General features: G+C 45.4%; 1 protein-coding gene across 1 annotated transcript; it reads right to left on the reverse strand.

Annotated features, from left to right (window-relative positions):
- Positions 1–486: 486 nt before the first annotated feature.
- Positions 487–27,859, reverse strand: LOC144133094 (DNA-directed RNA polymerase II subunit RPB7). The gene is made up of 8 exons (XM_077665940.1): positions 27,769–27,859; positions 27,476–27,585; positions 26,316–26,475; positions 22,385–22,435; positions 15,332–15,397; positions 11,903–11,974; positions 5,346–5,379; positions 487–879 (listed from the first exon to the last, which is right to left on the reverse strand). Exons 1-8 carry the CDS (start codon positions 27,778–27,780, stop codon positions 869–871), a joined length of 516 nt encoding a protein of 171 aa, XP_077522066.1. The 5' UTR covers positions 27,781–27,859; the 3' UTR covers positions 487–868.
- Between the last annotated feature and the right edge of the window lie 25 nt (positions 27,860–27,884).

Genomic DNA, 27,884 nt, shown 5'->3' on the forward strand with positions numbered 1-27,884 from the left:
CACGTGAAACTACCCATGTCTAACTAACCGAGACCGCCTATGACTATCCACGAGAGAAAATACAAGTGAACTGGACTGAAATTTAAAAATCAGCAGACAATCTCGCCCTGTATGGCGGTCAGGCAGAACAGTTCAGGATTACTCATCAATTAAAAAAAGTTGCAAGGCACCACAAAAGCCAACGCCACACTTCATTGCTGGCGTCTTTCTGTGAAGCTCCCAACGCTGGCCATAAAATATTCCCAGATACCAAGCCCAAGTTTTGAGACTGGAATGCCTGCACCACTTCAGTAGCAGCAATGGTAATAATACGAAATTTCAAAGGCCATAGAAACAGTTTAACTGCTGCTACTACATGTTACTGGTGCAGAAAAAAAAGAAGTGTTAACTACGGACTGCAGCTCTTTGGAGCAAAGCAGCTTTTGCACAAGCAGTATAATTGCGATCCGCTTTGTCTTCAAAGTAGATCAATTTAAGGGCAAGCCATAAAACTCACAAAGGTTTTTACTTATCGCTCTGTACAACAAACTTCAAAACAAGCACAAGCCAGCAGCCACATGAAAAACACAGATGAAACCCAGACCTCGCATAAATTTCTGCACAGGAAAAGAATGCACACCAATTTCAAGAGACAAATGAACAATTCACATATCTTTTTCTATTTGTTTTCTGAACAATAGAGCACGTTCAACGAGGAACTCAATATGACCTTCACTGAGCACGACGTGAAAGTGGATTATGATTTTTGCAACCTCTGCGCAGATTGCACATTAAATGTACGCAAACGTGTTTCTCCACTCCTCGGCAAATGGCAGGCCCACGATGAGTGACTGGTGTGGAATAAGGTGACGAATCAAGCTCCACCTGTTCAGCTGAGACCTACAAAAATGATTTGAAAAAGACAAAAAAAAATCTTGGTCAATACACAGAGCTCAGCCAAACTCACCATGACAGAGTACACAAAATTTTAAGCTCTACTCTGCCTCCAGTGACTAATCTTAAAACCACACATCAACTACATGCACTATCAAGGATAAAACTCTTCAGGACATGCGAATGGCAGTCCAGGTGCACAGGTGTGATGCGTACGAATGAAGGCTTGATTAACTAGTCAGACTTTTAAATGGTGTTGAATTTTAATGGCACAAGTGAAGCTAGGCAAAAGAGTGCCATGGCAAAAGGTATTTTTGTCCCTACAAGGTGGGATCAAACTCATTTTCCACACATTCAGAAGCCAAGCAGCAGGTCAGGGGAAAGCTTGTGCACTTTGTATCACCAGTGTGTACAGTCGGGGACAAAAGTCTCTGGACCACGTGTTTCTCAAACGAAGCCGGTAGCTCTGCTATTAGCCGACGGCTGGAGGTCACACTTGTTGAGGTGAAAGTCGAAATTTTGTTCTTTCATCTACACAAGTGCCCCGCCGCGGTGGCTCAGTGGTTAGGGCGCTCGACTACTGATCCGGAGTTCCCGGGTTCGAACCCGACCGCGGCGGCTGCGTTTTTATGGAGGAAAAACGCTAAGGCGCCCGTGTGCTGTGCGATTATTCCGGAGCCCTCCATTACGGACCTATTTGTTCCTCTCTTCTTTCACTCCCACCTTTATCCCTTCCATTACGGCACGGTTCAGGTGTCCAACGATATATGAGACAGATACTGTGCCATTTCCTTTCCACCAAAAACCAATTAAAAAAAAAAAATCTACACAAGTCTGGTCTCCAGCCGCCATGTAATAGTAACACTATCGGCTTAGTTTGAGGAACATGTGGTCCAGAGACTTTTGTCCCCGACTGTACAAGGCAGCACTGGGGATCAAACCCCACAGCCTGCCACATGCAAAGCGGATGCTCAAACCGCTAGGCCACTGCCACTGTACATTAGTCTCCTTGCTAGCTGGTGAAGGAAAGATGCTAGAATGTAGGTGACAAAGAATAATTTTTGCTCCTCAACTAAAGCAGTTTTTGTTTTTGTTTGCACCGCCATGCTTGCGCACATGCATAGGGTCTTTGTCACAAGCATATAAAGGGGCGTGTAAACACAGCCGGCATATGCGCCAGTCCTGTGATGAGTGCCTTGTGTTCATAATTAAAAAAAATAACATTGAATTTCTTCTCCCTGTAGCCACAGCAAACATGCTACACCACAACATGTATTGCTGATTGTTGCGTGCACTGTCTTTTGTCAAAAAATAGCCAGGCAGCCACGAACAAAGCCGCAGTAGGCTCACAGCCAAGCAGCCGTACTGCAGTAGATCGCCCTCGTCGGCGCTTGCGAGCTACGAGAATAACCTTGGTGACAAATGTTTGCGCCTTCATTTTCTTCCTCTGGATGATAAAATGTCACCCGATCATGCGCTCACATGCTTTTCAAGTGCAGTAATGCTGGGCGAGGGCGTTGCACACTGCAAAATGTGCCATTTCACTGCTCTCAGGCAAGCACTGCGAAGCTCAAAAGCTTTGCGTTCTAGCTACAAAATTGCACATTCAATTTCAGCCCACTGCTCCTGCCGTTAAAGAAATGGGCAAGGAACTGCTTTTCTGCATACATGGAATGTCTGCAAAATAAATTCAGGACCGGCTGTCGAAAATTCAGGGCACTTTTCTCCATGAATGCTTCTGTTCTGCCCATCCACTTAATGCAGCTGCAGTGTACGGCAATGAAGCAGGCTATTAACCAATTTCAGCACGCTTTTAACGCTTCATGACTGCTCATCACTTTTCTGTGAGGTACTGGTTGAACAGATTAGCGACACCCTGTTGCCTGGAAATGAAGGGCAGTGTTTGCTGTGCTAAGAAAAACCAAACGAGTTTTGCAGCAACGGTGAGAAACTGTTCCTCCTGAAATTATCAGTTCACTTAAAGTGACAGTGCAAAGCAAAAAATAGCAGAAATATCATGCAGCTTTAGCCAGTGCGAAATTAAAACATCCGGAAGACAAGACCGTGATTGGAAGACACATACAATAGGAAGGCCAGACAAAAAAAAATTGCGGAGACATAAACCGTGCTCAGCCTGGTTTGGGGATAGCACAAGGACCTCACCGGGCTTGCCAAGCATGAACTAGCACAACCACAAATGTTCCACACATAAATCGAATTAATTCATTGTGATGTTTCATGCCTCGACGCTTTAATTTGATGCGTGCCAGTAGTTTGTGGAGGGCCCACTAAGCCTATGGTGGCACCACCATGCCCGCTAAACTTCGCGGCAGAACACTGATGCAGCTGTTATACGTTGCCAGGCCAGCGACACTAGCCCAAGCGCTACGGCACACGTCAACTTGACGAGCCAATGAGCTCCCTAAGCTGCTGTTCAATAATAATAATAATGCCTTGCCTACAACACCTGTTGGCAATGAGAAGCACACTCCAAATGATCTAAAGTCTGCTTCATTTCTGTGCATTCGGGCTGCAAAACAGAATGGACACAGTAGGCGTCGTGGAGAGAAGTGCATTGTAATATCGGCAGCCACTCCCAATTTTACTCCGAAGACAGCCTCAATGCACAGAAAAGCAACTTGTTGTGCATTTCGGGGGGCTGAAGTTAAATGCGCTAGGTTTTGTAGCCAAGAACGTAACGTGCGCTAACTTCACGGTGTCGGCCTGAGAAAGTGAAGAAGCACCCTTTGCACTGCACAGCGGAATCGACCAACTGTGCTATGCTCTCAATGCGTGAAAGTGGATGCCGCCCATGCTACCAGGCAACTTTTTATCACCCAGAGCAATAAGCCGAGGGTGCAGGCTCAGGTTACCCTGGCAGCCGGCAAGTGCCAGCGAATGCTGCCGAACACAGCACCATTGCCATGCTACAAGCCTGCCCCAGCTGTGTTCATGGCGGCCTGGTTACTTTTGCCGTAGACAGCACACACGTGGTATTAGTACAGCAAGAACGTTTACAGTAACCCTTTTACTGATCTTAGTAACCTAAAGGGTTCATTTTACAAAGCAAACTGGTTACCAAAGCAAGAAGTATTGGCTAATGTTTAACTAGCTAGGCACCTGCAAATGGAATGAAAAAGTTTTTGCTGACAGTCCCAAGGTAAAACTAAGTATACAAACCCTGAATCCCAGCACCCAGTGCAGTAGTTTGTGAAGGCCTACCGTTAGATAAGTTGATCAGTTATAACTGGGTTTGCTGGTGAACAAGCAACTAAGCCTATCATGCGTCAAATGCTGGAGTAAATATATATATATATTATGTGAGTGAAGAAATTGTGAGTGATACCTTCGCTGTTCAAGCACAAAGCTTAAAAGAAAAAAGCACAAAGTTGAGTTCAATAACAAGATAAAAAACAATATGTTCAAGCTGTAGATCTTTCCAACGCCAGTATGAAGTTCAAGCTTAAATAAGGCACCTATTCAGATGAAAGAAATGATGTAAATAAGGCAACAGTTCTGGTAGCTTGCTCCATAGGTTTGTGGCATGAAACAAAAATAACAACCTGCAAACTGATTCAAAGCGTGCTGCTGCAAAAGCTGCAAGTGGGGTATGCAATTATATTCCGAAGCACATGGCATGTCTTAAGACGTGCTTAACTATGTGGACAACTGACTGGCCAACTGTCTGAATACTGACTTAAGCATGAGAGTTCAAGAATAGATACAGGCAGTTCAACTGCAATCACCAATCAGCTTTCATGTGTTCCCTTCCAACCAGGCTGAAAAGAAAGTATGCTATACTTTGAGAAATGCAGCACTACAAGCCACACAGTGCAATGATGCTCACTGCCCTCAAACACACATTTCCGACAAATGAAATCGCTTCCATGCACCCCAATGGATGCACAAGTGATAGAACAGCTTTAGGTGTATATCGAATTCATGGCCTATCCCACGAAGGATTAACTAAGTAAGCTGGATAGCTTGATCACTGCTCTGAACTGGACTGCGCTGTCCCCTTATCATCCTTTGCAAATCACCTCCCTTTGCTGATAGGTACACTGCTGACACTGTTGAAAGAGATATAGACCAGCAATTTATTGCAGTCCACCTAAGTCGAGCCTGTTCTACAGACAACCTCAGAAAAGCCAGGTCAAGCAGCAACTATTTCTTGTGTTTACCACCACCACCACCAACTTATCCAGTCGCGGCAGTTGTGAAGAGATTTCAGACACTGAAAATATGTCTAAAATGAGCACTGTTTTTGTATGTGAGAATTTTGTTACAGAAGCCATTACTTTACTCATCAATTCTGTTCAATTTGTTCAACCTAGCATTTTACAATGCATCAGAACCGTTAGCAACTACAGGATGAACATGAACAAACATGTAACCAATGACAACAAATGGTAAAAAATAAGAGATATCTCCCGAGTCAGAGGAAGATTTTATTTGTTGGTTTGCTTACTTACCGAGATAGTCATCCATAAGCGTGCCAATGGCAAACTGCAAAAAAAAAAAGAAACTTGTTTGCTTATCTACATACCTGCATATTGCCCGACAGACATTAAATAAACACTATTTTTTCCTATGTAGATGAGTTCTACACACAACACAGGAAAACTAAAGCACAGGAAACTAAAGCAAACAGAAGAAAGTAATGACAAAAAAACTAGTATAAACAGAAGAGCCAGAACAGAAGAACAAGAAAGCAAAGAAAACTAAGAAACTAAATGACCCGAACAACTAATAATCTAGGTGGCAACTCTGCAACTAAAATCACAGTTAAAAAACTAAATATACAAACTATACCAAAGATGCGGTTTCACATTTGCACACGTACACACAGTCACTTCACATTAACTGGGGTTTCAGCATGAGCAGTCATGTCGAGGGCATGTCAAATGACCGGTTGCCCAGATATCTAATTATAGGTGGAGTTAAGAGCCAAGGAACAGTACACAGATCACATCTGCACTCCATTAAGTACACTTTTACTGTTTAACTTCAGCCTGATTGAATAAAAACAAAACAAAATTTTTATCCCTGTCTCCCAAAGTGACACTTCAAAAAGAAAATAAGTGGTTATGGCTGACTTGTGCTTCTTATATACTAGAACTGGGACACTCCATTTCAATGCAGACTGCCAAGTTTGGAAGATTAACTTATTTAAGTTCATGCCAGTTATCAATGGCTGACTAAACAGTCAGACAGTACTTGAGTCGATCAATGTATCTGTCGACTTGACAAGTATTATAAATATCTTCAGTGATCTGACAATTGGATAATTGAGTTAGGACACCTTTTGCAGTGATCATAATTCCAGTCTACAACACAGAGCCAAGGGTTAAATACAGAAAGAAAAAAAAAGGCAAGGCACGTAGCAGGATAGCCATGATGAACTACCATTAAGATGCCGAGACTTGTTTCTTCGGTCTTAGACAATCGAAACACATACACAGCCACGATTGTATAAGTGCACCGTTTCATTCTAACTCAAAAGAGACCAAAACTGTTTCAATTATACAAATTATATAGCATTTAAATTAAAAGGAGCGCATTTTTAGTGCAGGACTGAAAAAACTGGCCGTGCAAATTCAATTAAGTGAGCTTAATGTAGTAATCATCCACTGCACAATGCATATCTCAAGAGATCAAGAGATAGGCACTATAAAGGTATGTCACATCCACAATGGGGCAAATGCCTCTTCCACTGTGCCAATCGTGGCACACAATCAGCTACTGTTGAACTTCGGCCCAAGTAGCGCGGTTTTCGTGACCATATTCGGAATAAAGCATTTGCATTACGGCTGGTCTGCTGGGTGGTTCTCACTTCCTCGTGAGACAGTCACTAAAAGTGACTCCGCAGGCTATCGCTAAGAGAGAGGCTGATTACTTTCCACCAACGAGACCTCGAGCATTTTCATGTCCGCATATCGAGCAGAGTGCGTACCACAATATTATATGTGAGGCTGACATAATTGTAAACTTCATGTAGTATTAAAGCGTTTTCATGCGCGCATTCTAACAATAATATTGCGGAATCCTTGGAAACGCACGCCAGCTCGTGAAGACTGCTTTATGCATGGCACTGCGAGCGACCATGATAGTTAATATTTTTGTGTCTATTTATTTTTTTTCGTGTTTCTGTGTTTAACAAACCAGTAGAAAATATTTTATGTTTCCTAAGCACCGCTAACAGGTTGCAAATGAATGCGTACGACGTGCATGCGAGCGTTTTAGCGGTGTCTGCATGCATGCCACAACCCGACGACGACCTGCGCTGCCGCAGGAACATTAAACCTTGCCGTTTTAGATAATAACAATAAAAAACATTCAGCAAACCGTTCAGCGGATGCAAAGACAAGCATTCAGGCGATCCAACCCTTGGCTCGAAATGGGAGAGCTGAGCGGCTCTCCGCAACATGAAGCCTGATCACGTTTTCACGCCTCAAGTGATCAAATTAGGGATATCACATGTCCTTTGAAGCTTTGGCCAAACCATAGTGTCGTCTGCCCACTCGTTTACAATCGTATCAGCCGAAACACTGCCTCTCGGAACCGAACCGTCACACGCAGCAGCCGTCGTGAAGAGGCGCGCGCCGAGCAGTCGGGAGGCGTGTAATGGCGGCGTGATCACGTGATCAAAGATGGCAGCCTCCATAATACGGTGCTGAAAAGCCTGTATACTGAAGTAGATTTCATGCTTCTTTGCAGAATAAAAGCAATGTTCCAGACTCATGACTGAAAATTGGCACAAAATACCACTCGATGTCTGCTCTATGCCTTGCCCAAACTTCTTTCTTCCTTTTAATTTCAGCCAGGATAGCATCGACTTCCATGACACCCTAGTTTACAATTAAGGAGAAAAGTAAGTGACAGCACTGCAGTGTGCTGCGGTGTACAAGGAATGTCTGAGACCTGTGTGCCTCGAACTAATTTGAACTTCAATTTATTAAAATTGGCACCATGGTACTTGCCTTCAAAACCAGGAGTATTAAAAATGCTCTGCATAATTTAACAGACTTCAAGGCCCCTTTGAGTTAGATGGAAGTCGAATGTAAAGCAAGCGTTACTACTTTAAGACTCTTTTAAAAACTACAGGACAAAGAATCTACAAATGCCAATGCTATCCCATAGCCTGCATCCTATGCCCTATCCTAAATGTTATACCTTCCAGTCCTTCATGTAGTAAATGCTCATTAATTGGGGCTTCAAGAATCTGGAAAATTATTTTATTTATTGAATATCCCGCACCCCTCCAAAAAAAAACTGCGAAAAACATTCCTATCATGAATACAATCATGAAGCTGGGAAATGGTCGCCTGCTTCTGGAACGAAAACTGCACGGCAATAACGATTTTCCGTGATTCAATCTGATGCTTTAATGCGTGCGCACTTTCAGGAATATCAAAGAAGAGCAGCTCCTCCATGGTAAAAGCCTTTGCGGCCTCCTTCACAGGTTAAACGTGGTAGCAGTGCAGCCTCCTCATCACCTGTGGCAGCGTCGCATGTGAGGAGGCTCCACAGCATTATTGGCAAATGGCATGTGATGGGTGCACACTTTTCAGTGCACTGGAAGAAATAGACAAAGAGCCACTTTGACGGAAGCGAGGGAAACACTTGTCAGCAGTGGAAGGCGACTTCTAAAGACGTGCAAAACGCCAATCAGTGTCCAAAACGCAGCGCACCTGTGCTAAAAACATTGAAAACTGGCGTCAAAACTATGCAGCCAGACAATTTCTCAGCTCCACGAATGGTGCAACACCTGCAACTGCATGCATATCAGAGTGCATGGGCAACAGCACATCATGCTATTCAGGGTCACTTCCAAATAGTAACAGGTATATAGCAATGAAAAAACAGGACACAAGTGGAGACATGAATGAGCGCTTATCCTCCATGTTTGTCACTTGTGTCCTGTTTCTTCAGTGTTGTATGCTCACTGCTATGTTACATCAACTAGCCCAAACTGTCACCTTAGTGATATTTTGATGATCACTTGCCGCGCCAACACAGTCCTCTGCCTGAGGCCCACCCAAATTAATCAGCGCGAGCACAGCTGCGTCTGAATTAATGGATGCTCAGCAACACACGTGGGTGCTAGCCAGGATCATGACGGCAGTCCAAATCAGCTGGCCAAATTTGCAGGGGTCGAGCCAATGACATTTTACTGTTTAAAAAAGAATGCCTTAGTAATCTTTGATTTCGTCTGGTTAAGTAACTCTGGGGAGGAATTGCAACACCTGACTCAGCAACCGAACCCTTCACCGAGGCTCCCCTCCTCTCGCCCGGTGTTCGCACTGGCTCCCAGCGCACCGTGGCTCCCCTCCCCCGCCCGGTTTAAGTAGAACAGCAAGCCTTTAAAGCTAACATATGAAGAAGACAGAAATAATGTTCAACGATGTGGGATGGGAACAACAGTTCATGACAGGAGGAGAGGTAAAAGACGTAGTAAGGATGTGCATCTTTCTAGACCAAGAAGTAACCGCAGTTCCAAAACAAGATAGAAAATTATAACGTGAACTATATTAGGTTGGAGTGCATATGGCAGGTACTCTCAACCTGTGAACAGCAACTTACCAGTATTTCTCAAAAGAAAAGTATTGAACAGCTGCATCAAGCCAGTACACATGTACAGAACTAAAACCTAGAGGTGAACGGATTGCCGACTGCACTGTGAGGTACGGAAAGCGCAAATGATGGGGGTAACTTTAAGAGACAGGAAGATACCACGGTGGGTTAGGGAACAAAACTCATTTATTAAATCTTAAGAGGAGGAAATAGATTTGGGTGAGACAATGCATTGTGGAGAACACAGAACTGATGATTCTTCAGGGCAGGGGTTCCCAAACCGAGTTTTGCGGGCTGCTTTTTTCTGTTCTGCGAGCACCCACACTGGCCTGTCCCCATTTTATGGTGTACTTCTTACGGCCACGTGCAGATGAAACAGCGTCTTGTTTGTTAACACTCGTTTTTATGATACCATAACTTTGAAAAGCTAATAAAGTATCTCGCATGTTGGACCGGCCAGACAGGGCACAGCATTGGCAGCGGCAACACTACATCTCTCGTTTTGCAATAAACCTCAGCTCAGCCTCCTAATGATCAGCCTGCCTTTTCACTTCTGTTCCTAGTCAGCAGATAGCATAGCATGCATGTATGGCAACTGAAAGAGTGGGCCGCACCTCCAAGCTAGCGGAGTGAAGCCAAGACAAAAAAAAAGAATTGGCTGTGGTTTAGCTCTGGTTAACCATAGCTGAATTGCGAAAGCTTCGTTTCCTCGGCACGTCGTCTACGCAACGCCTCATTCCGATGCTCTCGACAACTCAAACCGGTCTCTTCCGCAGTTAAAGAGTCACTCCGGGACGTGGCACGACTTCTTTTGGCCGCATCTTCGTTACGACGCTTCTCAGATTGTGCAGCACGCTCTTCTGGCATCTCTGGAGCGCGTTGTCTCTTCCTCGCTTCATTCTGTCGTTGTAGTGTCTCTTTCGCGCTCTCGATAAAGATATATATATATATATATACCGTATTTACACGATTGTAAGTCGACCCCTTTTTTTTTAAATTTAAAATTCCGAAGTGGGCGGCTCGACTTACAATCGAAACGAAACCTTGAACTGCCAATAAAAGCAAAAAAAACAATCTATCAGGGACGCTACTGCATTGTTAGAAGTTTTTGTTTGCTCTACGGCTCCAAGCGTAGCATTCAGGTATTCCGCGGGCTTTTTGGCCAGGATTTTCGATTTTCGATTGCGACTCCAAGCGAAGAGGCTTCCACGGGCCGAAGTCGGGACGCTTTCTGGAGCTGGAGGTCAAGCTTGCAGCGTATGTCACCGAAATACGTGATCGGTTCCTTCCAGTGACATGCGAAATGATCACGCAACAAGCCCGGGTCTTTGCTGCGGAAGCTGGAATATGGAATACTCCGAACAGACTTCAAAGCCAGCAGGGCTTGGGCTTCGAAATTTATGAAGAGGGCTGGCTTCTCTCTTCGTCGGCGTACTAGTGTATGCCAGAAGCTGCCTGCTGCTTACGAGGAGAATGTTCTCGCCTTCCATAGGCACTACCTCAAGCTCCGCGACTCGCGGCGATACCTGCTCGGCCAAATCGGCAATGCGGACCAGTCACCAGTCTACTTCGACATGACGAGCAACACAACAGTGAGCGTGAGGGAAGCTCGCGAGGTTAAGCTTCTCACGACAGGAAACGAGAAACATCGGTTCACTGTTATGCTATCATGCTTGGCAGATGGCACAAAGCTCCGACCGTACATCGTCTTCAAAAGAAAAACTATGCCAAAGGAAATGTTCCCGAAAGGTGTGATTGTGCGAGTGAACGAAAAAGGCTTTATGACGGACGACTTAGTTATTGATTGGTACCGTCGGGTGTGGCTTTTGAGGCCAGGGGCATCCCTCAAAAATCGCAATCCGAACCTCCTCGTGCTGGACTCATTTCGTGCCCACCTTACCGCGACAGTGAAGGCAGAGCTCCGAAAAGAAGATACAGATATGCTGGTGATTCCCGGCGGTCTGACGGGGCAGCTGCAGCTGCTAGACGTTGGCATTAACAAGCCATTCAAGGACTTGCTCCGGCGTGAGTACAACGAGTGGCTGGCGGCAGAAGGGTGGGAACTTACGCCAACGGGGCGCGTGAAGAGAGCCTCCCTGGCGGCTGTGTGAGGGTGGGTGATTTCCGCTTGGGCGGCCGTTCCACGCGACGTCGTGGTGCGGTCATTTAGGAAGTGCGGGCTTTCCATGGAGGACGATGTGCTGTGGGATCGTAGTGGCGATGACGACGACAGCAGTACCACTGAAGATGACTCAAGTGAAGATGAATAGCCCATCTATGCAATAAATTTTTGTTTTTGAAGCGCTCCACCGGTGTTTTTTTATTGCCCCACAAACGTGGTTCACCTACAGCCACATCGAAGTCTCAAGCATATCTGTTCTCAAATACGTAATCGTGAAAATCGTAATTGTAAAACTAGACACCGAATTAAGCAAGTCATTGAGGGAGTACTCACGATGTCTGACGCATCCACCCGAGTGCCTACAATCTTTAGCCTGATCTCGTCATCTTGCTGGATGATGATGTCCTGAAAGCAGGAAGAGCAAAATGTAAGTCAATACAAAAAGTTTGATGTTGAAGAAAAACTCTCCTATCCAGGACTCCAGTTCTAGAGTAAACTAGAGTGAAAAGCAGTAGAGAGCAACAGGGAGGGGTTGAAAAAGAAAAAGAGAGTAAAGGATAAGGAAATGCATCTTGAAAGCAAAGAGTATCACAAGGTATTTTGAAATGTGCAACAAATATGCAACACGTGAAAGAAGTTCTGCATGCTGTAGATGTGCTTGAGTGCTCTGTCCACATTACTCACAATATTGCCGCTTCGAAAATTCGGTGCTGCAGGCGCTTATGACAACAATGACCAGCAGACTAATCTCGCCGTTTCAAGAACTGTGGCGGTGCGGAGAGCTGTGACAGCGATCACCACTGTAAGGAGCACGGAGCTTTTTTGGCTCGTCCAGATGTAACGATAATCGGTTATGACGATCGGATTTTGCGGTTTTCTCATTATCATTTTAAGTGGACTGCACTGTACATAACAACATATTATGTACTTTCTATAACTGATATAACACCTTGCTACTTATCTTTTACTCATCATATGCTCTAATAACTGCCCACAGCACTAAGCAAAAGCAATTCATGCCGTGCAATTAGATACAGAAGTCTGTTATGCTGTGAGCATGGCAGAAGAATTGGAAGTGAGAGATCATGATAAATGATGACAGAGCAGTGCGTGCCAATACTGTTGGGCCCCGCAAATACTATCACCTTTAAGACATTCAGTCTATCCACATGGTGAACATATGTAGCATGAGACACATGCCATAACAGCCTCCTCGTAACAGTGTAAAAAAGAAGATTGCTGGATACTACAAATTTTGGACTTGCTTCACATCAGACTATCATGCGCCAAGTGCATGGTTAGATTAGTACATGAGAATCCAAAGTCATTTTCTGCAAGTACTTGAAGCTATGCAATCTAGCATAGCCTCAAACAGTTTTCGTTTGAATATAACACAAGTCCAAAGCAGTGCTCATTTTCATCACAGCCCCTAGTCAAACAGTACAAAAAATCCATGAACTTCAAGAAATCCCTTTACTGACATCCTTTACTAATGTGAATCTGCCCATGAGCTACGAGGGATGGCATGGTGGAAGGCTCCGGATTAACTCAGACCACCTCGGGTTCCTGACGTCGCACACGTACACTGACGCCGTACAGCACATGGGACCCTTTTGTTTTTTGCCTCCATCAAAGTGCTGCTGCCGTGGCCGGGATTCAGCCCCACCACCATGGGCTCACCTGACGAGTGCCAACGCCCCTGACCATCACACATGGTAGTTCTGCACTAACACAGTGCATGCCCACCCCTTTCCTACAGGCACATATTTTTTGCAATTTCAGCAGATGCATGCTGTGCCATGCAAGAACAGAGTCTATTTCCAGTGCAATTATGGCTGAGAGAACCAAGACAGGCAAAGTTCACAAAGTGGAGGACCCTGACAACACCCCCCTCCCCTCCCCCTTCTGCACGGCGTGGCGGTGGCATCTGAGCCACAATGGATACCCCCACTATCACATTATCAGCATGAACAAGCACGTATCTTCATAGGCTGTGTTTCTTGCATTGCTGCTATAAAGGACCATGGTGCACAATGCCGCATAAAGAATAGCATGCCTTGTTTCCTCCAGTGGCAACAACGCAGCACTTAAATTGTCACGCCTATCCAAGCCAATCCATCTGCACACCGAATCCAGAATGGTGCATTCCTTGATGGCAAAAAGTCAACTCGATAGCAGCAGTGATGCCCGCTCACAACCTGAAAATAAAACTTTCAGGCTCTACACAGTGTGATATATCCGTTAAGAATATCTACATGGTTCTCTGAGGTGTGCGATAATTCCCTAAATAAGTCTGGAACATTGCACAAACCCCAATTATCACCAAAGAATAAGTCAATTACTGCTCTCTGTTCTCACCACCCAGATTGAATGATCAAACTGCTGCGCAGTTCCGGCACATAAATTGTTCCTACTCAGGAAAGCACAACACCTTGAGTAAGGACCTCGATTCAAGAATATAGGCAAAGCTAAAGCTGTTCACAAACTGTGTCAAGTGTGGTACATGCATCCCAAGTCACTAAGCTGCACCTGATCTATGAGAGACGCCGTCATAAAGGGCTCTGGATCGATTTGGCCACATGGGGTTCCTTAACATGTGCTAACCTCCCACAGCACATGGATGTTTATGCATTTCACCTCCATCGAAATGCACCTGCTGTGGTCAGGAGTAGATCTAGAACTTTGGGCTCAGCAATAACTGTGCTACCACAGTGGAGAAAAAGAACTAGAGCTCAACAAAGTTTGGACATAACCGAAGTGGAAAACAAATTTCAGCATGCTGATCACCCATTGCCGAAACTTAAGCCACATATGCAGCCCTATTTTGCTAGAAAAGGTTCACTATGGAAACAAAGCACTTAAATTATATTAAATAGAGTTGCATGCAACAGAACAGCAGCACAGGAAACACAGTTGGAAAAAAAGGGCAAACGACTGCACAGCATCCACTGCCCCTGAAAATTTGGAAGAGTGAGACCAGCACCCCCAGTCCTTCCCTAATGTCCCCTCTTTCAGTTTGCCCAGTTGTTGCTGCCATGAGAAACAGATTTGCGTCATGCCTGTGTCTCGCACCCATGGGTCATGGCAAATCTATCTAACTGCCCTCCTCCCGAGTTTTCACGGGCCATATTTCAGGACATCCAAATTTCATCACGACAAACTTTCAAGATATGCAATGAAAAACACAAGCTGCTAAACTGAGTTCGTTGTGCAACACAAGAAAAGTTCAGATGGCCCATATTTTTGAGACGTGCATTTCCATGTTACCAAGGGTCTACTGCATAAAATTAGCCAAGCACTTACTAATTCCACAGAGAAGAGTGTTAAGCTTACTTCATCAACGGAAGCATAGTCCATGCTCAGTCTAGAATTCTGGTAGAGTTCATTGCGAGAGTGTAATGACAAATAAAGACTCTCTTCCAATCTGCAGTTCGTTTTACTCGACACCATGTGGTCAAATGAACAAGTGGCAGTTTTAGTGGCTGTTCAACACAAACTAGGAGTTCTCCATCTCACTCAACTGCAATACACAACCTGCACGGCTGATCTGCAGTATAATGAGTTCAGCCGTGATTTCTCCAACTGGGTACCAGGAAGCCCACGGTTTCCGCATGCATGTCAGGAGGAATGGATGGCAGCCAAGACATGTGGAGGTTCTTCAGCAGCTTTTGAAAGCCATGAGAGTTTCCCTAGGCTAAAAATTTCGAGAACTCCAGCACTTTATGTGTCCACAAACTGTCATCTGAAACCCGTCCAGCTCACCTCGTCTTGTGTCCTGTAGCATGGTGGGTTCGAGTTCGGGTCAAACTGCATATCTGATGGGATGGACTGTAATTTAGAAAAATGAAAACAGAAAAGGATGTAAGGAAACGAACGAACACACCACAGGTCACAAGCAAGAAAAGGATCAGAATCAGAACTCATAAACAATCGAAATAAGGACACCCATAGACAGCCAAAATTACAGTCATAAGCAAAAGTGCCCTTCATTTCTTGCAGCCTAAGTGCAAAGAAAGGAATAAAGATATGAACACAAGAACAAATTCGAACAGGATAAGAACACAACGTACATCCGCCAAACCCTTCATTTCACAATTTATAAATGCTTCGAAAACTGAAAGAAACTGAAAGGTCATTCAAGACAAAACATCAGTAACATTAAGGAGAATTGTTGAGCTTCTACTCACTTTTAAAATATGAATAGAAAAGAAAAAATAAACGGCTAGGAATAACCGTGGCAGGGAAATAAAAGGAACATAGAAAAAGCCAGCTGCTATCACAACGAGAATGCTCAAGGTTACATAGCATCAGAAATTTGCAATCAAACTGACGCAATCACGCAGCTCTACGAGCAAGCAGGGACAGCACCCATGTCACGCAGCGGTGGACACACATTATCCGAACAACTTGTTGTCAGGCTACGGACAGTTAAGTAGGCCGTACTGACTCGTACGCTCTTTGCAGCCTAACTCAGCCAGCGTACCATTCTTATTAATTGCAGATTGTTTACATCCGCAGAAATAGAAGTGAAGTGCTACCAAATGGAAGCACCCGTATTTTGTTTGCAACTGTTTATTTGGCAACAGGTAAGGGGCTGCAAAAAATTCTCACTTATACAGTAGACAAATGTGCCAGGGAGACCAGTCGTGCATTATGGCTTTTCGGATATGCACCATTAAGTATGTGACTTACTGCTGGCTGTTCCGACAAGCAAACCAGATGAAATGAGCATGACAAGGACCCAGCCTTGGTAAGGAATGTGCAGTCGCAAAAAACAAATAAAAAAATTCATGGCACGTGGGAGTATAGAAAAAGATGTTTCTGCAGCACTGCCTTGCCACCCAATCAGCTAATGTTCATTCCAGTGCATGAAGAGAGTCTGTTCTCTCATGCTTACAAATTTTTTCCCACACATCTGCACCCCGTGAACTTTTGTCCAAGACTGTACACTGGCCCCATATTATAGCAAGCAAGGTTCAGGTTCTGTCAGGGTTTTATCACTCGCAAGCAAGTCATACTACTATCTGATAGCAGTGGATAGCCACTTCTTGCTTTATGTTTTACAATGACAAATGAATTTCCTCTTGAAGCCTACATAGCACCGGATTATCCACGGGGGTTGCGGTCCTCAGGGCAACTGTGTGCAATAAAGTTAAGTTTCTCTTTTTCCTCCCCTATTCAAAACATTGCCTACCACTTTCGGCTTGCAACTAGGCTGTGCAAACTTACTACGGTTGCAGATAGAGGGCCAGACCAATTGTGAACGGGGTAGAGGGTTAAGAAAAGAGCAGTTATGAAAAATGTAACCCACAGTTCGTATTTAAATTAAAAAAAAGAAATATGAGCACACTGCTGCACTGCCACAAAAAAGGTCCCAGTACTGGTCCCAGTACAAGCCAAAAATCACTACTATATGAAGTGCCCTAGGATGCTGCCAAGATACTAATGCTGTCAAGATGGACTGAAATGATATACCGTATTTACTCGCGTAATCCTCGCACTTTTTTTCCCTGAAAATCAACGCGAAGTTTGGGGGGGGCGATAATTATGCGGGGAAAATTTTCAAGCAAATGTTTCAGAGTGTTAAATGCAAAGATGAATGGGTGCAAGATCAGGATTGTCAAGTCTGCAATTGTAAATATAACGAAAACATTACTTTCAAGCGTAACTTACCTTCATTATGAAAGTATAGGGTGAACGTAAGCTCAAGCTGCTAAAGCACTTTATTTGCCGCGCGCAACCTCCCCGTCACTACTCGCGTTGCGTACGTCCTGCAGGCAATTCTACTCTTCATCAGAGTCTGTGTCGACACTGGAATCGATGGTTTCTTCATCTTCCGACGCTTCTTCGTCGTCCCACACCAGGTGGTCCTCGGTCGCATCCAGGGCGTTCGAAATTCCTGTTTTCTTGGAGCTTCTGGCCACCATGTTTACATCAATCATCCCCCATGCCTATGATACCCAGCTGCACAGCAGCTCCACGGACGGTCTTTTGATCTTGCCACCCGGCGTCAGAGCATGTTCACCTTCGGCCATCCATTCTGCGTACAGCCTCCGGACGGTATCTTTAAATGGCTTGTTCAAAGATACGTCAAGAGGCTGTAGCATTGATGTGAGGCCGCCGGGTATAACAGCCAGGTCCGTGCGCAGTTCCTTGAACTTCACCCGAACCGACTCTTGAAGATGGCCTCGAAAGCTATCAAGGACGAGGAGCCACGGAAAAAGAAGCGCTCCCGGTCGCCGCCCCCACACAGTCTTCACCCAGTCCACCATAAGGTCCGCGGTCATCCACCCCTTTTCTTGGACGCGCACGTGTATACCAGGGGGGAGCTTTCCTTTCGGGAGGGTCTTCTGCTTGAAAATGACGTACGGTGGGAGCTTCCGCCCGTCCACCGTCACGCCTAGCATGACCGTGCACCTCTGTTTTTCGGCACCTGTAGTCCTGACGTGCACAGTCCGAGCGCCTGTTCGACTGTCCTGCTGCTGGGCATATCGAAATTCAGCGGAGTTTGGTCCGCGTTCCCTATCTGTGAGAGCAAGTTTTTCTCCTGCCTGATCCTGATAACGAATCGATGGAAGTCCACTATTTTCTCTTCATAGGCTGCGGGCAGGCGCTTGCAAAGAGTCGTTCGCCTCCTGAGCGAGAGTCCATTGCACCGCATAAATCGTGTGGCCCACCCGTTACTAGCGCTAAAGTCTTGCACCGGGATGCCCTCCTTTCTTGCGATTACGAGCGCCTGGTACCGTATCAAATCAATCGACACAGCACAGCCATCCGCTCGTCGAGCCTTGATATATTCCAGTAAAGAGGATTCAACGGCAGGAAATTTCCCAGTCTTCGGTCCACGGAAGGCCCGGCGCGTCTTACTAGTCGTCTTGAGTTCATCGTGCTGCCGTCTCCAATACCGGACGCAAAACTCGTTGACGCTGAAGTGTCTGCTGGCGGCGTGGTTGCCATGTTCCAACGCATACTCAATAGCTTTTAGCTTAAAAGCAGCTGTGTAGCTTGTGTAGCGTCCCATGGCGAAGCGGCACAAAGAGCACGGTGCAACACGCAAACAAGGCAAACGAGGCCTACGAGACACCGGAGAGCTGGAGACACCTTCGCAAAATTGCATAGCGGTGGTGAGTGGATGAGCAGTAGCGGCGGTGGCAGCGGATGATAGCACAGTACCGCCGCCTAGTAGCACGCGTGCCCAACCATGGCAGTTAGTTGTGGCCGCAATCAATAGATGGCGATCGCTACGACAAGCAGACGGCTCGCGGCATTAATTTTGGGGGTGCGATGATTATGCGTAGAAAAAAAAATTTCCCAATTTTTGATAGCCAATGTGGGGCGTGCGAGCATTACGCGAGTGCGAGCATTATGCGAGTAAATACGGTAATCCGTCGCGTCCCAGAATTCTGGGCTGCCCTCTAGCCAAAGGGTTAACAGCTGGCGGTAATGCAACGGCCATGATAAAGTGGGTTTTCAAATAGCTCTCTATCTATGATACACTAATAAATAAAAATGCGAACGGAGCCGTGGACTGTTCACATTTTGGCAAGTTCACATACTCAAAGCATGAGAGATGAGGACGTCTCCACCACAGTGCATGGTCCTATTTAGCCGCCAGAGTTACCAGACTGCAAAAGTAAAGCCTGGACTCCATGTACGCGAACGCGAAGGCGAAGGCGACGGCTGGCGTTCGCTCCGTCGCTTGTGGGCAACCTCCATGCAAGCGAAGGCGGCAGGCGACGCGAACCCGCGACGTGCGCAGCGGATTCCGTGCTTTGCGCACTCAAGCTTAGAAACACGCCCGTAACCTGTTCTCTCTCTTAAAACTTTGTGAGTGTGCCTCATAGTCAGGGCCAAAGGAATATTTCCTCTACAGCAGCGGTGTAGCGGCAGTGGAGATAACCAAAGGCGTGCTTGCGGAGACGAAGTCACATCACGGTTTCACGGGGGAGGTGTGCTTTCGTTCGGCGCCTGTGCACTCCAGCTTAGTAAAAACACTCCCATAAACTGTCACCGCAACCTGACTAAGTGAGCAAACTATAATATACCACTGAGAATGCGCGCCGCAAGTGTTTCTGCACAGTTGGAGCGCAGCGGCACGGTGGATCGAGCGCCGGTACCCGCGGCTCGACACGCATCTCTCCCTGCAGTACGCCCGCTCGCGTAGCCCGCTCCAAATACTGTTAGCCCTCCGCACCCAACAAGTAGATTGTTTTAATTATTTAAATCGTGCGGGTCTGCCTCTCAGCTACAAAACCAAATATTTTCTCGACGGTGGCGATGACCATGACGACAAGCTGGTTTCGTGAGATGTGCCCGTGAGAAACCGTGGACAAACCGGAAACGGCTTTGGGGGGCTCTGATTGGCCAGTCACGTGGGGGACTTCCGGGCGACGAGCGAAATTTTCTGTGGGTGCAGATCCGAGCGACACGGCAAGCGACACATGCATTTTGCTTCACGCGACGGCGTCGCTCGTCGCTTGCCGCCGTCGCCTTCGCGTTCGCGTGAGTTTTCGCGTACATGGAGTCCAGGCTTAATGTCTCCTTCCTACTTTTCTTTCTGTCTTACAGCAGCAATGTCATTGAGTCATGCCATGATATGTATTTCTGCGGTTGGTATTGGAGGATCAGCATTAAAATTCCTATAGCGACATACCTACCTGTTTGGACCCTTCTTTCAGGCAGAGCACCTCGTAAAGTTCATTTCGAGACTCACACTGTATGAGATGAAACTGACAAGAAACTGTTTTTTTTTTTCTATCCAATGGCTTCTTGGAACAACGGAGCCACCCATCATCCCTGGCCGTACACAAAAAATGTGTTATTCATTCATTATATCCAATCAGTGTTCCTGAATGTTACCCAAAACGTTGCTGAGAATGGTCTTGGTGACAGATGAATAAAATGCACATGAATGACATGGGTGGTCTTTTTATTATATGTGTTGCTATGAGACTAATCAAGCAGCCTGCAACAGCTCCCAAGCACTTTCAACATGGCCAACAAACCCTTCGGTGCATAGTGGTTAAACAGTGCACAGTTTTCTTCTAGGCAAATAGAAAAGCACAGCTGCAAGAAGCTGCCTTCTTCTGAATACAACAAACTATTTGAAAAGCACCACATGGCCATGCAACATGTGGGGCGCAACATGCCAGAGTTGCACAGGAGCTGCAAGGAACTCCACAGTGGAGGGCTTCAGACATTTCAACCAAGTGGGGTACTTTAACGTACACTCACAATGCACAGCACAAAGGTGAATTTTGCATTTCGTCTCCATCAAAGTGCAGCAACCACATTTGGGATTTAATAACTGCAGCCTTGCTCCCAGCAGCCAAATTCCATAGCCCTAGCCTAAGGGCCTTCAAGGGTAAATAAATGATGATGCTGATGATGATGACTAGGCCACCACAGAAGCTAAATTATTTGTATGTCACCTCATGCATGTACAGTTGATCCCAGATATATCAAACTCAAAAGGGATCATGAAAAAGTTTGATAATAAATAATTTGATATATAAAACATGGCAGTAGCTAAGCTTATGTCTAACCTAGAAGCATGCATCCATGCTATCGGCATGCTTCCTGCCACTCGCGAGCACACTAGAACATAAAGCGCGCCACTTGCTAATGTATGCACCAAAGCCGTAGTGAATGGTGCTTTGGAACTAATCATCACCTATCATAGCAGATTTAATAGTGTTACCAGCACACCACAAACACAGTATCCCGAAAAAATTTAGGCACAGTTGATATCCGCAATGCCTTCAGAAGCAAAGCAGGCAATGCGAGAGCTTCCACAGGCCTTTGGTAAAAGTTGACTTAACTCCACAACAACTAGAGCACTGAATGCCAGCTTTCTGAAATGACAGCAGTGTTGAGTTGAAACTAAGTACACCGGACCGAAGGCTATTCGCAACCACACCCCACATTCCTCTCATCATGCTGTTTCACAACGCATTCACATGGCTGGTGATGCCAGCACCTGCCCATGGCTGTGTTGCCAACACAGGTCAGCGTGCAAAAAGTTACCACGGGAGGGCTGTTACAAGAAGTGCTACTTGCAGGGGCGCAGCGCACAGTTCGATACGGTAGAATCTCTATGATACGAATGTCATGGGGTCACGAAAAATATTTCTGTCATCCAGAATGAACAAAGAACAAAATTCATATGCAGAATTTACGCAGATGTGTTTTCAGCTAACAGGGTTTACTTATGGCTGCGTGCTACCACTGACTCGCGATGTCAGTGCTATGCTGGTCATGTGCGACTGATGACTGCAGCATCTGCTATGTACAGACAAGTACTTCGTGCTCGAGGGCACGGTCGCAGCTTGCACGCTTGCAGTGAGGCAGGCGAGGTTGTTCGCAAAATCCAAATTTCTGCCCACTGCACGCAATACACTCTGGCCAGAATTCATATCATTCCGAAATTCACATCAACCAGGTCGTATCGTTGAGATTCTACTGTATATCCAAAGACTGCTGAACGAGAGTTCGATGAACACGAACAGTAGTGCTGCACTTTTGCATGGAATTTTCAAGAGGATGCTTTCACTGTTCGATATAAACAGTAGTACAACCTAACTGGGTTCAATATAATTGAGATCTACTGCACTAGAAACAAAATAATCCTCTGCATTTTGTACTCTCTGCATGCACGAAGACATCAAACAGTGACATGTCTTCTTCGTTTCTATTCACAAATGCAGCCAAAAAACATGACAAAAACTCACTATTATGACAAAAACATGAAAAGAATCCGGCACTTTTATTCATTCCAGTGAAAAGACCAGGTAAGCGATGAGAACAGCCACTCACATGTCTAGAGATGAAGCAGGACAGGGGGCCAATCTCCGTGAAGAGCCCCACCTGCAAGACACACAATACATACTACCGCTGTAGCTCACTCAGTCAACTACCGGAATAACAGAACACTCACAGTCATCATTGCAGTTCTAGACATAGTGCCCCCCCAAAGGCAGTTCTTTTCCCAGCCTTTTCCCAGACCCAGCTTGCTCTTCTCCAAGAAACCTCTTTTTGACTAATCATTAATTTAATTACCCCCTGCCACGGTGGGCAGTTTGCCCACAGTTCTGTGGTTAGGTTGAGATGACATCACAGTCACATGACCTAGGTGGTCCACCTGCCACCCAGCTCTTCGAGGTTGCGGAGGGAGCAGACAGACAAACGGACACCACCTTTCCGGCAGAGTGGAAGCTATAATGCTAGCGCAGAAAAATGTAAAAAGCTTTAGATATTATCCAGGAGCATGCTCTGATTGCATAGCGGAAATCCCCATCCTCCCAGCTTTCTCCATATTTTTGTCAGAAGAACTTATTAGACAAACAAATAAGCCCACTTTAAGAAATTTAAAACACTTACCTGTGTAAAACAAGCTAAAGAAAATGTGCACTGACCACGCATTCATACCTGTGCTACCACAAAACGCACGGGCATCAATCTTGAAAGTAATTTTTCACATTAATTTCACATGACTGGCTTGAAATGCATGACGGAAGACAACAGTCCCCAAAACCAGGGACCATAGGAGATGTTTTTCGTTTTTTAAACTGTGGTATTAATTAATTGGAGATTAATAGTGTACATATTCAATCACTTGAAGATAATTGATAAAAAAGCAGAAGAAAACACAACCGCATGCCGCCGGTGGGATCCAAACCCATGACCTCCAAATATGGATGATTTTGCATGCTTCAGCCGTTGTCACAGTGCTCTCATTTGTTTGCACTGCACCTTGTGCAAGATGCTTTGACAGTATTTTATGTTACGCACACAAATGTGGACACTCCACCTGAACGCATGTCGTCAATAGATGCCCTCCTTCTTCTAGATGACAGTGGGCACAGGCCAGTGCACAGGTGATGGAAGGGCATAGCCAATGGTGGGACTGCATCCAAAATTGAGGTGCTCACCTCAAAGAGGATCATCCTCATCACTATTTAGAGAACAAACATTTCTTTTTTATTTCATCAATCATTTAAAGGGTACAGCCCAGAAAGCAAAACCTATTAAACCTTGCTTGTATACAGGATCCCTGAACTAATTCACTCCATCTTAGCATTAGGAAATAAATGCCGCGATCAGAGCAAGCTAGCTGCATGCAGTGGAGTGGGACATTCAATCAACTTTTTACAAACCACAAGTTATGGCACGCACAAAGTCAAAATCACTGCCACGGAACCTGGAAGAGCACCCACCACCTGCACCCCTGCATTGCTTGCGACTCTTGAGATGCATTATGGCATTTCCACTCAGCAGGAGTGCCATGCGTTGAAGCAAACAACTGACACGTCTGTAGATAAAAATGGTCCCCTCCTCGCATGTCTCAACAGCAGGCCCTGCTGTATGACAGTAGAGTGATGAACTCTACCCAAGCTCGATTAGTGTGCATCACTTTTGCTTTCAATTGCATACAGTCAAACCTCATTATAGTGAAGACGTAAAAAAACGAAAACAGTTTGATATAGCCGAAATTCGTTATACTAAATATCGTCAACAATGCACCAAAGAGCAGTGCATTTTAGTAAACGAAGTGACGACAACTCAGGCGATGTTTACTAAAGAAACGGGGAGATCTTTTCTCATGTTTTAGCGAGGCTTATGAAGATGCTCGTGGCGATTCTAGAGACCACAAAAAACAAAATTAATGCCCGTTAGGTTGTCTTCCCCGCACTGCACCACCAGCGTGTCAAGAGCTAGCTAGGGTGGCTTCCCTGCTTCACAACAGAGTAGCATGGATAATGGTATGTCAGAGCAAAAGCTATCGGTGTTTTACCACTTCAGAGACAGTCGGTATGAGCGTAGTATGGTCACTGCAATGGTACAACCGTCCATGCCGCTGCTTCTGGGGTGTTGTCAACAGCTGCGAGAGGCGTAACGCATGCTGACCGCCTGGCCACCAACACTCTATGCCATTCTAACTTCCATGGCGTTGTTGGTGAGTACGAGATCTGAACACCAGCAGGAGATAAATGTGCGAATCTTGGCACAAATGCTTGCGGCACCATCATCAGTCACTTGTATAGTGCGGTGAAGCCTGACACCTGCCATCCGAGCGGGTGTCACGTGTTGCTGGGGGGGTTCGATATATTTGTTTTAGGGCCAACCATGTTCGAAATATTAAGTGAAAATTACATGTGTTTATTAACAATGTTTAAGAAGAGTTTGATATAGCCAATAATTCAGAATAACCGTGTTCGTTATATCAAGATTTGACTGTATGTGTTTGCAACACATCCTAGTTTCTCTAGGGGTGCTTGAAGATTGTGGCCATCTTTTTCACTACATAAGACACATATCCCTTGATATGACAACCTGTTATCTTGTGGAAGAGTAGAGGAAAGAACTCATGCCATGCTATCTGTTATGTATGCCTAGCAGACAAAGCGGAATACAGCTGCGCATTCGATCGCATTCTGTATGAGCACACTGCATGGGATTGCTGTACCTTACCACATTTCATGCAACGGCACCTGCTGTTCACCTGCGCGGACATCTGAGAATCTTCATTAAATATCTTGCCGTCAGCCTACAATGTACTCACATAATACCTGTAAACAAGGCTGACATGGGGCTTATAGACTCTCCAGGAAGTGACTGCCAGGACTATGCCATGGCAACACTCGAGTTCGGTGGCATACCAATGTTTAACAGCAGGTCCAGATCATAGAAAGACTGGTTTTTCAAAGCTAAAGGCATCACGGATGCATTGCACTTTTTCGGTGAAATCTTGGGTAGTTCTTTGTTTTTCAGTTCAGCAAAAAGCCATGGTGAGTGTGTGCCCTCTGGGTGCCCAGCTCCTACTCCTTTCTTTCCCTGCATTAGCAGTACAGTACTTTTTGATAAAAAGCTGTGTGTGTATCCCGAAGAAGCACCCTTTTAACGGTAAAAATTGATCTCCAAAACGCAAGCCTTCACCTATCACCGACCTCTGCCCTCTAGAACCGCTACCCACATCCAGAAGTCCTCCACACCACACCTAACTACCCCACCTGTCTGAGTGTATGTGTGTAGCCTCTACCCTACAGAGGCAAACTCTGCAGTGGGTGCACCTTTGAGCACCCACTAGTAAAAATACACCTTCCAAATATGAGCTGCTACCCACCAGAGACCCATACAGCATGGGAACAAAAAAGCAATGCTGAAATCAAACTCAAAGGCACAGTGCGAAGGTGATCACTGTGAAAGCAAAACATATAACTAATACTGCTTACACAGATTTGTCGCATGACACCTTATGATTGCGTGTGAATTTTTTTTTTCTAGGAGGCTTGTGATTGCACGCTCTCCTGAACAATGCATTTTTCTGAACCACTTCTTTCGAAACATATTGATGTCATTCCACGATACGTAGATAGCACCAATGTTGGTGGTGGGAGAATTACTAGTGCCAAGTTTACACTATATACATTTGCAGGTTACTATGAATAAGTACATGTTGTTCAATGAACTGCCATGTGGCGACAACAATAAACGTACTGACAATACACAAACTTATTCTGCACAAATATAGAAAGGCTGCCTCTAAATAAAGTAGCACAGAGTACAGATATCCACAATTATGAACACATGAAAGTTCCAGAGAGGTCATGTCAAGCTCTGTGAGTGGTATCTCCATTAAAACACTAATTTCGGTTGTACTAAGCACACAAAAATGTAGCAGTGAATTCTCAATCAAAAAGGAACAACTGTAACAACTAACCAGCACATATCTCTTTATACAACATACCTTATTGACTTGTGTGACTACAGCATCAAGCACTTCCCCCTTGAACGGCCTGAAGACGATGGCCTTGTACCGGACAGGATACACGACAAAGCCCCTGCCAGGCTGTATCAGGCCGCCACCAATGTTGTCGATGGTTGTGACAGCAACCACGAAGCCATACCTAGTGCCAGATTGCAATGCACAATAAATGAGAACATGCTTTGACACAGTTGCCTCCACAATCTTGGCACAACAAAGCACTGCCTAGCGAACTACAAAAGCTCCACACCTAACAGGACATTTCCATGGAACACAAAATTCAAGTCTGAATACCGGTGCAGTTTTTTCATTGTACACAGACACATTCTGCGCCACTTGATACCAAACACTGCTTAGACCACATGCTTTCTGGGGGCTGCATCCACACTTCTTGAGAAAACCTGAACGCTAACAAATTCTGACATAAAAGCCATAAGGTCCCCTAATGTGGATGCAACAAGACTAGGGTGAAATCGAAAACAACATAGAGCACCATTTTAAGACAGGTGTGCGAAATGAACACAGATATTAGTTTCTTAAAATGTATTCTTCCACATTTCATGGTACCTTTTGTATGGCTCAAGTGTGTGTGCATTCCAGTTTCCTTTTTATTGTAAGCATGAGTGCTTTGATTTAAAGTGCCTAAAATATGCTGATTTATTTACATAATTACCTCATACAACAAGAATGAGTAAAAAAATATAAAATATAGCAGACTCTGAAAACAGCGTTGTGGCCACGAAATGGTCGCAGGAAAAGTCGAAAAAAAATGCACAATTACACTTTTTCCGTGCAATTTTGGCCTTCATGCTCGTCACAAAGATATTAAAACTTTTCCCCTGTTAGGTAATGAGTGCCAGCCGGGATAACATTACTGTGGTACTGTGCGTTTCCAGCAATGAATCTGATTCAGCCACTAAAGTGAAGAATTTATTCATGCCAGAAAACATAAAAGTCGTGCACGGGACGTCTGTATGGTCCGCTGCGGTGACGTCAAACCAGCAGCCTGCGAAGCAATGCACTGTATGTATCACAGCTTCTAAGCACAACTTCTCCACAACCACTCTGAACGAAGCACCGCTCGGACCGCTCAAAATGCGTCGCATATTCACGACTCTTCTGAACCACGTCTCCGTACTCACTTGCCCGTGCAGGTGCCCTCAACCTCGGCGTACAGCTTCTGCTTCACGGTCTCGACTAGCTGCGGCCCGAAGTATCGGGGGTGCAGCAGGATTTCGTGGTCCAGCGAGATCTGAAACACGTGAAACGCAAGCGAAACGATCATGCAACACAAATGCCACTGAGAGACAGCGCGCACTGTTCTTCCCGATGAATCTCGGCAAATAACCGCGCGTAATGAACACAAATGAAGCATACTAAAATTTTCAGCTTTCACTCCGCAAGAGGTCTGCACATATCCCACTGAAATACTCACGTGGTAAAACATCTTGACACGCAAAACACTTCAGGACGCCAACGATGCTCCACGCTATCTACGCATCGCACAATAACAAGAGACGCAGGATTGATGCATACAGCGATTGAAACGAC

This window comes from Amblyomma americanum, chromosome 5, assembly GCF_052857255.1.
Source record: "Amblyomma americanum isolate KBUSLIRL-KWMA chromosome 5, ASM5285725v1, whole genome shotgun sequence".
Classification (NCBI taxonomy): domain Eukaryota; kingdom Metazoa; phylum Arthropoda; class Arachnida; order Ixodida; family Ixodidae; genus Amblyomma; species Amblyomma americanum.

What these genes read in the sequence shown, in the direction of transcription:
- LOC144133094 (XM_077665940.1), bottom strand. An exon ending in GAGGGCACCTGCACGGGCAA is followed by an intron (nt 26,476 to 27,475) that starts GTGAGTACGGAG and finishes ATCTGGCACTAG; the next exon opens with GTATGGCTTCGTGGTTGCTG. An exon ending in GCTACAGGACACAAGACGAG is followed by an intron (nt 11,975 to 15,331) that starts GTGAGCTGGACG and finishes TCCTGCTTTCAG; the next exon opens with GACATCATCATCCAGCAAGA.